The sequence below is a fragment of the Neolamprologus multifasciatus genome, chromosome 7 (assembly GCF_963576455.1).
Source record: "Neolamprologus multifasciatus chromosome 7, fNeoMul1.2, whole genome shotgun sequence".
Classification (NCBI taxonomy): Eukaryota; Metazoa; Chordata; class Actinopteri; order Cichliformes; family Cichlidae; genus Neolamprologus; species Neolamprologus multifasciatus.
The window spans coordinates 19,571,796-19,587,119 of record NC_140445.1 but is presented as its reverse complement, the minus strand read 5'-3'; the positions used below and the strand labels follow the sequence as shown (position 1 = coordinate 19,587,119).

General features: G+C 38.9%; 1 protein-coding gene across 5 annotated transcripts in view; it reads right to left on the bottom strand.

Annotated features, from left to right (window-relative positions):
• Nucleotides 1-15,324, bottom strand: part of mapk10 (mitogen-activated protein kinase 10) — a 40,310-nt gene that overhangs the window by 8,773 nt on the left and 16,213 nt on the right. For all 5 annotated transcript variants that reach the window (XM_085165388.1, XM_085165384.1, XM_085165386.1 and 2 more), the window contains exons 4-10: nt 13,785-13,914; nt 13,265-13,323; nt 12,739-12,877; nt 11,942-12,107; nt 10,921-10,992; nt 3,798-3,980; nt 407-531 (exon numbers count right to left, since the gene is read on the bottom strand). In XM_085165388.1, the coding sequence (XP_085021514.1) occupies nt 407-531; nt 3,798-3,980; nt 10,921-10,992; nt 11,942-12,107; nt 12,739-12,877; nt 13,265-13,323; nt 13,785-13,914 (874 nt within the window). The remainder of the gene's footprint in view (nt 1-406; nt 532-3,797; nt 3,981-10,920; nt 10,993-11,941; nt 12,108-12,738; nt 12,878-13,264; nt 13,324-13,784; nt 13,915-15,324) is intronic.

Below are 15,324 nucleotides of genomic sequence, written 5' to 3'. Positions count from 1 at the left end.
ACCCAATCTCACTGTCACCTCATACTAATGAGGCGCTGATGAAGACGCCAGATTTCACCAAATCAACCAGCAACACCACCCCTCTCATGTTACAAGACCCAACAACCCACTATATAAATCTTTCAGTGTAGCATGAAAATTTACCAGCAAAGACTTTGGGTTATTTTACAGAAATCTACAAAAACGTTTGGTTCTGCACTAAAGACTAAGAATATAAGTGAGGGGAAAAAAATGCAAATTAGATGTGAACAAAAGTTATCAAAATAGCAAGCGGTTAAACAAATGCAGTTTAGTCATGCTATAAATCACTATCAGTGCGTATAAATGAAAACATGGGAGGGGCGGGGTGAGGAGGATTTAGCTTGGGATGGTAATCGATACACAGCTCTGCTGAAGTCCTACTCACCGCCTCCACCTCAGCCGGATCATACCACACGTTGATGTAGGGGTGCTGTAAGGCTTCATCCACTGACATCCGCTTAGCAGGGTCAATAATCAGCATCTTAGACAGCAAGTCTCTAGCCTGGCTTGCTGTAGTTTGGAAAAAAAAATTAAAAAGAAAAAAAATGATATTTAGATGTTTTGATGAAACAAGAAAGTATTACATGCCAAACAGCAGAGGTAATGGAAGAGGGAGGAGAGAGAGAGCGGGAAATGTCAGGGATTAAAGGGAATAATTAACAGGAGCTTGTGACTAGAAACCAGATTCTCGCAGCAAAGTGGAGTATCTTGGTTTAATTTTACCGTGAGTTAATATAAATGATATGGGTAACATCTAAAATATATACAAGCATGCAGTGTGGTTATTAGAGGTAATTGATGGTCAAAAAATTAAATAAAGATCCAAGATTCAATGAATTAGCATTGTAATAACAATAATAATAATAATAATATTAACACTACTAATAATAATAATAATAATAGTCTTTAATAGTCAAAGATGCATTAATGGTGACCTCTGGAGGATGAGTACAGTAATCTTACAACCTGAGAATAGAAAGGTCTGTTTATTTCTTATTTTTGTTTATTTTCCAGTTTTCTTTGGTTTTCCTTAATCAAATTTCCTCCAGCTCAATAGTGACAAAACTGAGGTTCTCATGTTTGGCCCTGATAGCTTCTCTAAGGAGAACATATGTCAAACTAGTCCTCTAAAACAGCAGTATCAGACCATCTGCTATACAGTCGGCCAATAATCTCAAACTTTTATTACACGCTATAGTTTTTCTTGTATCTTGATTATTGTAATTCACTCTGAATGCGCATCTCTCAGCCCTCTTTAGCCCATCTTCAATTAGCAAAGGCAAAAACTAGCCACCGAATGTCCATGTGTTCCTCTTTCCCATCACTGGCTTCGCATGAAATTTTAAACTCCTACTAATTACATATGAAAGGCCAGGCACCTGCTTATATAGCTGATGGGCCTCTCCAGTGATCAGGTCAGGGCCTTTTAAGTGTTCCACACTCTTATTGTAAGTCCCAAGATGATGACACGTTTGAGCTTTTAGCGTCTAAACTTTGGCTGACTGAATCAACTGTTGAAACTCTTTGTAAGTCAGCTTTTCCTTAAATTTTGCTTACATGGAAGCATGACTGTATGAGCAGATGCAAGAACTCAGGCTTGGCCATGTGTTTGTATGCTAGGATATGTGTATCTCTTTGTAACTGATATTGTAACTTTATAACTGTTTTTGTTGTTGTTATGAATAAATTGTGCCAAACTTTTTTTTTTATATATTTGTGTTTTACTTGTTAGTAGGGCAGACAAATCAAAAAGGCTTCACAGAATTTTCATAGGGCTTATTGGGTTTTAAGTATTTAATCTGCAGACTAGTTGAAATCTGAATTATTGCTAGATAATTCTTTAATAATCAACCATCCAGATATCTCCTCAGTTTGTCCCATATGTATTTTTTAATGAAGCATTAGGTCTGTTTGTTGCAGATGTTGCCAGTCAACTTGTTCTTTTGCAGTTTGCAGTAAATTGGACATTTATCAGCAAAAATTTCAATAAGCATTACCAGTACACAGACTCTCTATCCTCTGGCCATTTTGAACTGATCTGAAATTGAAACCCTAAAACACACGACACTTCCTCTCCTACACACTTGACCTTCACTATAAATAAATCTCCAGCAGCAGAGGAACGAAGAAGCTGAAGCAAGTACAGACAGATGAGCTGGGCGTACCCTTTGAGCATCACCACAGCATCAAAAAGATGATAAACATGAAAAAATAGCTCCTCTATCTCTCTCCTTTCACCTTTCCTTATTCCTTACCTACCTCTCTTTCATTCCCTCTGTCCTACAGTACTGTGACTCGTCTTCCCCCTAAGGTTCAAAATAAATAAAACCCAAAGGATGTTTCTCTCATGTCTGACTCACTTCCTACCTGTCACAAAACAAAACACACACTTCATCTTGGTCTCGCACCCTCTCACTCTGTCTGTCTCTTTCGGTGTATTCCTTTAACAGTGTCACTCCAGCGGGGAGCAGCTTGAATACAAAAGCAAATCATTAGAATTTCAACATTCGAGAGCTTTGATGTGGGAGCGGGAGAGCAAAATATTTTTTTTAAATAATATTTTTTTATAGCTCACTGGAAATGTTTTTGATGCCTTCAATTCTCAGCTGAGACAGAAGAAACAACATCTCAGTTAACACTCTGCATAAGAAGTCGATTGAAATCGGCTCACACAGGATTAACATACTGCAGTTTACTGATGCTCGGAGGATGACCAAAGATAAAATGTAAAAGTACAGTCCTGTTAAAAAACTAAATACACCTGACGATTCAGTAGCTTGTGCATCCACCTTTAGCAGCAATAACTTAATTGAGTTTTGAGACTCTGAATTTGAGACTTTTGGGGCATTGAGTGTAGATTTGCTGCTGTGCTTGGGATCGTTGTCTGTTGCATCACCCAAAGCTTTAGCTGTCAGACAGATGGCCTTGCATGTGATTCTAAAATACTTTGGTACACAGTTCATGGTCACTGTTTAACATTGGGGTTAATATGCTGAGATGCCCAGTCCTAGCAAGATCAACAAACTGTTAAAATCTTCGGTTTCTATAGAGGTTCTCACACTTGCTGATGACAAATTAATCAAGTACATTTAATTTGCAGCACCTGGCTACTACTTACCATCTTATATTCTATAGAAGCAGGCTATACTTAGTTATTGACATACTACAGCATACATGAAATGAACAAAATGTATAGCCATCTTAGCTGCTAGGTGATATGTACTCACAGAGCAGCTAAGATGCTGAGAATAAGAATAGCATATTTACAGAGTTAACATGCAATAACATTTAAATGTCACAATAAATTGTGGAAGTTATGAACAAAGATATAAACCTAATGAACTAAATGGAAAGTCAGAAGCAAAGTCACCTGTAATGTCACCTGTAATGTCAGAATCCGATTCAGAAATAGTTTATTAATCCCTGAGAAAATTATATAGTCGCTAAAAAACAGCTATATTAAATAAGACAATATACTACAAGACTTTGTATACTACAAAGATACAAAATAGCAAAAAGCAAAATACATACAAATAGCTCTAATGATTAATATCCTAGTATATTACACAAATTAAAAATACATGCAGAATGACTGCCTGTCAGAGTCATAAGTGCTATGATGTCCTAAAGAAGACTCTCTGTTTAATCAACAAACATCATATTTGTGCAAAGGTTCAATAAAAGACCTTAAAAGACTCATACTGGAAGCTAATGAAATGGCTAAAGTGCAATAGCCTAAGTTCACAGGTTCCCTGTGTATAATTACAGGTTCTCACCTTTGAGTTTGTTGTGCTCAGAGTCAGCAGGGAAAAGGCAGTCGGGGAAGAGTTTGGGGAAGGTGAGGCCTGCGTACTTTGGCCGGTTCTCGACATAGTTCCTCACTGTGGGTTGAAGTTTCTTCATGAATTCTGGCGAGGGCGTGCCCAGCTGCTCGATCACTTTGTTCCACTGATCAATATCTGGTGTGGAAGGCCAAGATTAAGGGAAACACACATGGAATACAGAGCATCCTGTCACCCTGCAAAGCTCAGAGTACCCTCAGGTATCACACTACAATACAATTCTGACTTCATTTTCCATTTAAAAGCACAAAGAGGAGTGCTACAAAGTGCTGTGACCAAGATAAATTAATAATTTTTAATCTCAAATTAACCACCAAAAGAAGTATTCATTAGGATTAGGAAAAAAACCCCAGCTGACTTCTAAATGGTGAAAAACACAAGATTTCTATATAAAAAAAATTCCTTTTATTCTTTTTGTTTTTCTTTGTCTCCAGCCATTGTTAAGTATTTCTAAAAATAAAAAAAAATAATAAACCTTTTGATGAAAACATGACTGATTGGATTAAAAGACACGTGTACGGTATAAATGTAGCCGTGTGTCCAGTATAGTTGTATCAGCTTCTCTTTCACTTCCTTCCGTACAACAAATATTTCCTCTCTTAGCCTTCGACACACTCCAAACCTTCCCCTCCTAATGTTCTCACACCGAGTGCCAGTTAGGGCAGAGAGCTGCCAGAGGCCACTATAGATCCCTATTACTTCATTTTGCTGGAACGTCTCACGCTTCCATCTCCGTTTTGTCTCTATTGCACACTGGCCATGATCCACCCAGTGCCTAGTAAGGTGGGTTTTTTTTAATCCACTAAGACTCTTATCCACGGCTCTTCAGCAAGCAGTTAGATTCGCTCTGACACCTCGAGGTGATTTTTTTTGTTTTTTCTCAGCATGTCAGTGCCAAAACGCATGATACTCGATAGACTCGGAGTCATTCGCAACTGCCCTCGAAAAAACGCTGCAGGGTTCCTGCTGCCTTCAGGTTTACATTTCTAACAGAGGGAGGAAGGATACGGTCCGTCCCAGGGAACAGCACTGTCCCTCTTATCAACTCTCCAAAGATGCAGCCGACTGACCACATGTCCACTAAGGTCACACGCACCCACATAAACACACAAACACAAACATTTGCTGAGAGGAATATGTGACTCTTTAGCGACCAGATGTTCACCAGCTATCTGCTAACTGCATCTGTCCTTAGGGCAGGTTGCTTACAGTGAGTCATCACAGCTGTTTTTTGTTCTTTTTTTGTAGAAAACAGGCCCCCTGCTAACAGTTAAAGCAATGCACTGGGGCTAGACAGCTCAACAGTGTTTAAAGAAACACTATGAAGCTCTGTAAAGCTGCAGTGAGGGTGTACACCCCAACAACAATTCTCTAGGAGCCAACCCAATCACTTTGTCACTTTGTAATTTGATCCATTTAATATAATTAAATACAGAACACATTGGTAATTGTTAAACTGTGTCTCCTTACTTGGCACAAATGTGTTGCGTGTTTCTTTAAATGAAAATTCCTCCTTCTCTGTTTTTTTCAAATAGCAAAGTGTTTACATTTTTAAATATGGTCAGGGAGGGTTTTTTTGTCAGGGTGAAGATACTCTAAGGCACATTATAAGCAGTGAGACAAACACATTGGCCTCCAATTTAAAGTCCCAATTTAGAAATACTGAGAATTTCAACCAGAAATAGAGTACCTGTAAACGTACCATTATTACTTCAGAAGAAAATCAAATAACACACTAATGCTGTGTAATATATTGAACTTATTTTTTAGGAAAATAGAAAAGGAAAAGAAACATATGCTGTTTATTAGGTGTGACAACAGAATTAGCACATAACGCTTAAACACCCTGGAACAGTTTGGGCTATACTGCAACCTTAAGCCCTGTTTGGACAACAAGCTATTTTGGGTTGTTCGAGCCTAATTTGCTATAGTATATCATAACATATACATCAATGAAATACCAATATGTGCTGTATACACAAAGGTTTTAGGCTACCTATTTGACTACACCCACGGGAGATTTTCTGACATCCCATTCTAAAGCCATGGAGTTGGTCCTTCCTTTGCAGCTATAACAGCTTCCACTCTTCTGGGAAGTCTTTTTACAAGATTTTTAAGTGTGCCTGTGGGAATTTTGCCCATTCATCCAGAAGACCTTTTGCGAAGGTCACACAGTGCTGTTGGACAAAAGGGCCTGGCTCACAGTCTCTGTTGTAGTTCATCCCTCCTCCATCAAACTCTACAGTTGGCATAATGCAATGCACTCATGCTTCAGATTGCCAGATAGAAAACCATGATCCACCCATCCACAGAACAAGTTTCTTCCAGAACCCGGTGATTTACTCACTTCATCCAATACTTGGATTTGCACTTAGTGATATAGTTCTTGCATGCAGCTGCTCGGCCTTGGAAACCGATGCCTCCCCAACCTCCAAGCACACAGTTTTTGTGCTGATGTTAATGCCAAAGGAGGTCTGGAGTGCCAAACTATGTGCCTCAGCACTTGGCAACTATGGTCTGCCTCTTCATGGGGGAGTGGAAGATTGTGGAAGCTGATTGTGGAATATCTGGGAGGGAACAAATTGACTTGTTGCAACGCTGGCATCCTATTACAGTACCACCATCAGTGAGCTCTTCAGAACCACCCATTCTTTCTTGGTTTTATACCCCTGTGGCAACAAAGTTGGCAACAAAACAAAAACAAAATTCCACCCAAGTTCAAAGATTAAGCAGCGTGACCTAATACTTGTGTCCATATAGTGCATCTATAATAGGCCAACACCAGTCAGCAATGCTATCCAAACTATGTATCAGCAGTTTTGGGAAGGTTACTTTTAAAATGTATTCCACTACAGATTACAGAATACATGCCCCAAAATGTATTTTGTAACGTATTCCGTTACGTTACTCAATGAGAGTAACGTATTCTGAATACTTTGGATTACTTAATATATTATCATGCTTTTTACAACTACATGAATGTACTATTGCTGTGTGATTTATTACAATTACTGAAGGTCCGCGGCTAGGAAACCGTAGTAAAGGGACCTCTGGCTAATACGTCGGGTTCTGTGTTGGGCTCGTAGCCGAAAAATAGCTTTACTTTGTTGTCTGGGTCAAGTTTTAGGCTACGTCCACACGTACATGGGTATTTTTGAAAACTGAGAGTTTCCATTTCCGTTTTTTTTAAAAATCCCCCCGTGTTTTACTTGCATTTATTTGAAAGACTAAGTTTAACACACAAAAAAATAAAAATTATGTGCTGGAATGTGCAGAAAATAGGTTTAAATATTAAACAAATTTCTTCCAGTCAGAGAATGTTGCATATAATTACATTTTTGCTTGATGCATAAAGTTAAATGATTAAAACTAATAAAACAAGTTTTAAAAAAGGACTTTTCCATTTGATTACATTTTGTATGATGGATTATGCAGAAAAAGTAGAAAAGTGGGCTGAAAGATTGATTGCTTTATCACCTATTCAGGTTGTAAATCGTGTTTTTAAAAAGTAATTAATTACTTTTGAAAATAAGTAATCAGTAAAGTAATGGGATTACTGTTTTGGGGAAGTAATCAGTAATTAGTAACTGATTACTTTTTTCAAGTAACTTGACCAACACTGTTCCTAACCATGTAGAAATGTTGGCCAATCACAAGTCTAGAAGCCTTGATGGGAAATAGTAAACAAAGCTGGGTCACAGAAGCAGAACCGAGTGGTATGTGTGGAGGGACAGTAACTGTGTGTATATGTAAGCATTTAAACACTGCAGAGAGTACAATTAACAGTAACAGTATTGTAGAAATTCATTTCACCGAAACAATAACCTGGCGCACAGTGTGACGTCAAAAAAAGGCGTACACCTTTGACGCTGAGTTTTCTCTGTTTCCTCATCCACATGTAAATGCAAAAACTGAGTTTTTGAAAATATCCACCCTGGCAGGTGTTTTCAGAAATCTCCGTTTTCAGTGACCGAAAACGCCTTTATGTATGGACCAAAAGTGCAAACGCATAGAAAATCAAAAATACCCAGGTACATGTGGACATAGCCTTAGACAGAGAGAGGATTTGAAAGGCTGCTCCAACGGAACTTATTGTTTCGGAGGAAAACACGAACATGGTGTACAGTCCAGTCTTAATAGCTTACTTACAACTGGGCTCCTCAGGCACTCTTCTTGGCTGCAGTGGTTATTATTATATTTACATGCTTCCAGCTCCCGTTTCTGCTTGATGACAACTCATACTTTTCCTTTTTCTCCCTCCTCGTGCTCACAGACACATAACAGGTATGACAGTCCATTCTCGCTGCAGCACGGACTACACTGCCCAGGAGGCTACATTCTTTAGAGCTATACCTGTAGCATTCTGCCTATTAGCTTAGCACAACAACAACAACAAAAAGACCTCTCTCACCCAGGAAACACAGCGTGTATCCCCTGTAACCATGGCAACCGTAACGCTGCCACCTGGAACAACAGAACGTAGCTGTCAAACAAAACCCAAACAGTCCTGACCCGCAACAATATGAAACAGGAAAATACAGCCGTGTAATCCATTTATTTCAACAAAGTAACTGTATTCTAAATACCACCTTTTTAAACGGTAACTGTAACGGAAACAGTTACTCATATTTTGTATTTTAAATACGTAACGGCGGTACATGTATCCCGTTACTCCCCAACACTGTGTATCAGTGCTTAATCATTTCTGCAGAGAGGTACTTTAAAACAAAAGTCAGCAACATTTTAAAACTTGAAGAACAAAGGAGGTAATGGTGGCTGTATGATTACTAAGTAGAAAAAATACCTACGTAAGACCTCTGTACAGAAGAAAATGTTAAAATCATTTCACCTTCTCTAGAGAGAATATATTTTCAAGCTTATTGACCACAATAAAATCCACCTTTGGTTCCTCCAAGACCTCCAATATAACTTATTAATAAACACACTCCTCCACTCATCCATCACAGGACAACCAGTAACCCTGTAGCCCACTGGGCTTTTACCGGTAGACTCTTACCTACTCTGTATCATTTGACAGACACTCTGGGACGTGGAGACTTTAGCCAGGTCAATAGTTCTAAGTTGAAAAATCAATGAAGTACATTAAGATTTGCGACAACAGGGTACCAGTCCAGAACTGATCTATAAGCAGAAGATTAACAAAAGTGTGCATGACTCTACTTTATTGATCTAAAGCAAAAGGTATGGAGTGATGAAATGATACGAATTTTTAGGTCATTTTGGGAGCAGAGACAGCGGAGAAAGATATTGCTTGACTCATTGCTGGGTTTCTCTAGTTTTCCAGAACATTAATCTTTCAGGGACCCAGTGCTCAGGGCTGCAGACAGCAGAGTATTACCTTTACCATTGCCATGTGTGGCTGTGATCAATCTCAGTTCACTGTCAAAAACGCTAGCAGCTACATGAAAAGAGAGCACAGTTAGTGGTACTACCACTGTATGATATATGTGCTACTTTTTGTTTGTTTTCTGGTCCTAATAAATGTATTAATTATCTGAATATTGACCCTCAAACAGAATTTGCTCGAGGTTCCTAAACAACAAAAAGTGAATCAATTACAAGAATCTGCAAACAGTCTGCAAAACCTGTGAGCTTCATGTTTCATATTTGAAAAGGTAGGCACTGGATCTGCATGCAAAGTGCAAAGAAATCCCTTCAAGCGCCTAAGTGCAATGTGCCTCAAGAATTGTGTCGATCTGTCATTATGCTAAGGTTCTTTTATACATACATACATTAAAGCCTATGACTGACATGCATTAAAAGGCAATATCCAATTAGCTGGTGTCAGACATTAAATGGTCTTTACTTTACCTCACGGGGAATAGCACAGATAACTGTTTAATGGATTCACAACAAACAATAGGGCATTGCGTCTCCTGCACCCAGTACTCTGTATTCAGGCAGCACCCCCGCCTAAATCAATTGAGTATTTATACTGGTGAGAACAACTTTGACACGTGAAAACACAACAGGAGATGGTTTGCTTCAGACTTGTGACAACAACAAAACGTATGAAAATGGCTTTGCTTTCACTGCCATTTGTTCCCCCTGAATTCAGGCAAAGGGTCAGAATCTTTTACCTCTAATTCCAAATTAAATTGTGTATTTGTTAGAAACTGTTTTCAGCTGGGGATGAGACACACGCCTTACAGCAGTAGGTTGTAGCCAATCTGTGTGTCTGAATTTATGGCGCTCTTTGGGTTCAGTCTTTAAAAGACATGTGTGATTTGATACTGGTAAGATATAGGTTATCCCAAAACCGTGTTATAAACTGTTACCCATGCTAATGGGTAACACTTGCTAATGTGTTACCCATGCTAACTTTCCACACACTGCTAACTGAGTTCAACCAGGCTGCTATTTACACATGCTCAAAGGGAATACTCAATATTATTCACTCATTACTGAATATTTAATTAGCATTCCTGACTCATACATGTAGATGTCCTCAACTCCAGCACAGGGACTATTTTTACAAATCCACCCTACTGAAGGAAGTCTTCTCAGGGATCACTGCAAGAGAAAACACCAAGTAGCACTCTAAGAGTAGACATTTAAATATTCAGAAATAAGGTAAGAAAGAATTTCGTCTTCCCAGTGAAAAAAAGCATTGAAAAGAGCATTTTATGATGTTACTAGGTTAAGTGAAAAGCGTTAAAGAAGATAAGTTGTTGTTGCTATAAATCTGTGTTACAAGCCAGCCAGATGTGAGTGTGGTTTAGTTCACCTCAGTAACATACAGCAAACATCAGGCTCAGTATCTGCTTGACCAAAACACCATTTAAAAGTTATATTTCTAAGATCTTTACCTGCTTGCATGGCGGCAGCTTCTTTTTCCTTAGCTGGCATAGCACTTCCAGATACTCTCAGGTGCTTTCAGAGAGCATTACAATCAATCAAAATTGAACATGGTTGGTTATACTTTAAACTACAAAAACAATTTTCAGTGTGAGTGTCATTTGACTTTTATGAGCAAAACTACAACATGTAAAAAGCTACAGTCAAAGAATTGATCTGTTTTTATTAACAAGGATACAGTCCCGGCCAGGGAAAAGGATTTTGTGGCGCACCATTTCTCCCATAATGCACCCCACCGACCAAATATCCACTGCACGCATAGAGGTGAGGATGAGACACAGAGGGAGCAAAACACAAGGAGGGAAAGCAAAGGTTAGTGTTGTCCACAGACAGCTCATAGACTGGCATTAGTGATCAGATGCTAACTGGTTTTAATTGAGAGAGGAATAATTAGTGAGAGGCATGTTTCAGGATTCAAATCAGAATGGAATACAGAGATAGACAGAGCAGAGTGAAGTACAGTGAAGCAGTGCTTTAGATGGACTAACTAGTGGCAGGAAATTCAAAGCCCTGGAGCTTTCAGGCTTCCCTTCTTCAGAGATATATGGCTAATGAGTCACTGAGGCTGGCACTCAGTCACATGTTCTGGGGGCTTTTAATCAGTGACTCATAACTCCAGCACTTTAAGTCACTCGACCAGAATTGTTGATACGGGTTTAAAGTTAATGATATGACACTTTAATTTGGAATCATCATCAAACGATCATCTGCACATATGAGCAGTTTGATTATTCAGATCGTAGATGGTTTAAAAACACACAGAGCCTCGCAGCTGCTGGGTGTAATTCGCTTCTTAAAATGTAAACATTTCAAAGGCTTTTTCATGTTGGTTCACTGCCACAGCAAGAACATAACCAAGTGCAAAAAAGTGCCAATAAACTACAAAGTGTAATTGATGATATAACCATATTAGAAAAAAAAATATTACCACTTTATTACCATTTTTTGTACCACTTTTCCCGCCATTTGTTTAGCTTGAGCGTTTTTGATTTTTTTTTTGATAGCACATTTTCACAGTGTAAACATTTGATATGTTTTCTGTGTACTACTGTGAATAAAATATGGATTAATGAGATTTGCAAATCATCACATTCTGTTTTTATTTACAATTTGCAGTGTACAGTTACAGTTGTACTTGGATCTAAAAGCAAATACTAATACTAATAAAAATTAAATACCATGACTCTGTTTAATCTCACCATTCTCCTTGTATCCCATTCCTAGTATGACCTCTGGGGCTCTGTAGTATCGAGTCACCACATACGGGGTCATCATGAAACTGGTGCCTGCAGTCCTAGCCAGACCGAAATCCAGGATTTTCAGGGTACAGTCTGATTTCACCACTATATTGCTTGGTTTGAGATCCTGGCAAAAGCAATAGGAAATGAGAAAAAATGTATATTAATGATTATTTCCTGCTGTTATTCATAGAAAGTCTATTAACTGGCATTTGCCTTAATTATTGTTTGTTAATGATTCATGTAAGAGACTCTTTAGTATAATACTTCACTTTTTCATTTAAGGGAATAGAACAAAAACGTGGAAAATAAGGGAAATGAAAGAACGAGGATGAACTAGATTGCCTCGCTCTGATGATAACAAACCTTCCAGCAACTCTAAAATTCTATCAACACATATTTTCTTTGTTTGATCCTCACACAACTCGGTGTGTTAGAACAACAATTTGCTATTTGACAGGAGGTAATTCTGAACTGCAGCAATGTCGGGACTAAATTATTGTTGACATAGGGAAGGCGCTTTCTACAAATGCAAATGCTGTCTGCCTTCATGCATGTGGCACGCAAAACCTGCAGAGTCCAGTGCGCACTTGTTCCCGCTTCTCAGCCCTGGTCTCTGTAGCGTTTTCTCACTAAAGCGATTGAGGTGATGGCACAAAATGTGTGCAATATATTGACATTGCTGAAGATTTAAAAGCACACAACACAAACCAAATCCAGCAGTGGAACAAGAAGACAGAGCAGGCTTGCTCTCCTACCCTGTGAATAATGCCGGCTGAGTGCAGATGTTTGATACCACACAGCATCTGGTAGAGCAGGTAGGACATTCTCTCATGGTCAAGCTCCATCTGAATCACCTGGCACAAGTTGGCATCCATTAGTTCCATCACTAGATACCTAAAAAACAAAAACAAAAAAAGTTTAATTTATGCATGAATGGTTGACACAGTTGTGAAATGTGTGGCCCACAAGTTACTGCTGAGAAACTGAAAGCCTCCACGTGGGCCGATAACTCTCATTCTGGTACTATTTACACAGATATTGTTCTAAAAGTGAATTCACTCTCATTTATCATTCATTATGGAAACAGGACACCTCCGGCTGCCTCACATTACACCTACAGTATATTCACTAATTCCACTCGAATAATTGTCAAAAACGAATGAGGTGCAAAGGAGTAATAAGCACCTAATGTAGTGTAAATAGACTCCCTGTATTTTGTCTGGCATTTTAAATAAACACATGTTTCGTTTTCTTGCTAATTTTTTTCCTGAGTATACTTACACATCCTGGAATTCCTCTAATGATTTCTGTGGTGTGAAGACATTTAATAAACTGATAATCTGAAAAAGAGAACAGCATGAACAGGGTCAACAAAGAGCAGTAAAAATACAAGAAAATACATTAAAGCAAGGGACTGTGGGCACAAGTTAGTAATGACCCTCTTGAAGGACACCACGAAGTGAGAGACAGAGTAAACCAGAGAGGCGAAACGAAACAAAAGAGTGGGGACAAATGTGGAGGATGGAAAAAAGAGACAGAAGAGCACAAACTGCGGCACTGGTGATTACATCCATGCCTTGAAGCACTCTCTGTTTCAGTCTCCTGCCAGTTCAGTACATTTCTGGAGGCATGGAATTTAGCACGGTCATAACGTCGCTGCGACTTGTCTGCTTTTGTAGCAAAGGGATTTAGCAGGAGCCAGAAATAGACTCAGACTGGGGTGCAGTTTTAAACTGCATCTCATTCAAGTCGGGATACATTTTCCTTTGGTCCTTTGTTACTTCTCGTTTGAAACGCTTACATTTTTGTGATTGACGCATTTCATGAGCACCAACTCCCGGTATGCCCTCTTGGCATGGGTCTGGTTCTGGAACGGTCTGCTCAGCTTCTTGATGGCTACATTTCTGTCCAGGACAGCGTCATAGCCCGCACTGCAGAAAATAAACCACAGAGATCAGTATTCCTCTTGCACACTGTAACAATCCATGGCCTAATGTCAATAGTCACTGACACAAAAGGATAAAATAGATGAAAGGCGAAAGCTTTAAACTTATTTCTCTCTGTAAAAATAATATAAATCAAAACTTGTGAAGATTATAGGGCTCAATTATAACTTGCTAGCTGTGTGACAACTGTGTATTACAGTAATAGTAAGTTATATACTTAATAAAACTAAAATCAATAAGTAAGGGCTCAAACCGGCAACCTTCCGATTACAAGGCGAACTCCCAACTCTTGAGCCAATTATTTAATTAACATAAATTAAGGCAACATGCAGCTTGTTGTACTACTTTGAACAGCAACAGAGTCAAGTAAGTGTTTTCTCTGTGACTTTTACCAGTCTCTCACATCATCATGGAGCAAATTTGGACCAGTCTCCTTTACAGTGAGGTTTGCTGGCATTCATTTATTCACAGCTCTGTTAGAGTCCCGCTGCAGCATTTCAGTCAGGTTGAAGTCAGGACTTTGATTGGCCCAGTGCAACACCCCGATTCCTTTCTTTCTCAGTTTGACTCTACAGTACTTTGGTATACAGAGGTGATCATGGAGATCATCAACTGTATTGTTTGATGGACACTAAAAGTTGCTTCTCTAAGATCATTGATGATGTCTTTCTTTCTTGGTGTTGTGTTAATACGCACCTGAATGCCAAACAAAAACAATAAACTGCTAAAACTGCTAAGTGGTTGCTACTTACCCTCTTGTGGGAAAAGTAAGGGTATTTAGTTTCATCTATCTATCTATCTATCTATCTATCTATCTATCTATCTATCTATCTATCTATCTATCTATCTATCTATCTATCTATCTATCTATCTATCTATCTATCTATCTATCTATCTATCTATCTATCTATCTAACTATCTATCTAGTTAAAGTGTTACCAATGAAACTAAACCACACAGCAGAATGTGTGTTATATGTAGATGCCCTTTCCTTCCACCAGTTTGATGACCATTACAGCAGAGTGGGTGCGTTGCTGGCTCAACACAATCCCAATTTCTGAAAGCCTCGGGTATTTTAGCTGTTTGTGGCAGTTTACGTTGGCCTTCGTTGAACGGTAATACAGAAAAAGCTGCCATAAAAATGTCATCTCACTGTCTCGGCTCAACCTCAAAATGTGCCTTTTCTGACAAGATGCTATAAAATTGAGTTTCCAAGCATCTGACTGTGTACGGCTGGGTGGGATGCGCTGTGGTTTGCCATGACTGTGTGGAGACTGCAGGCCAGAGAGGATGTGTGGCCATGGAAACAGTGGAGCCTTCATAAAAGCATTGATCCAGTAGGGATTTGGAGTCAGTCATCACATTTGTAGCTGAGTGAAAGATGATGTCATAACC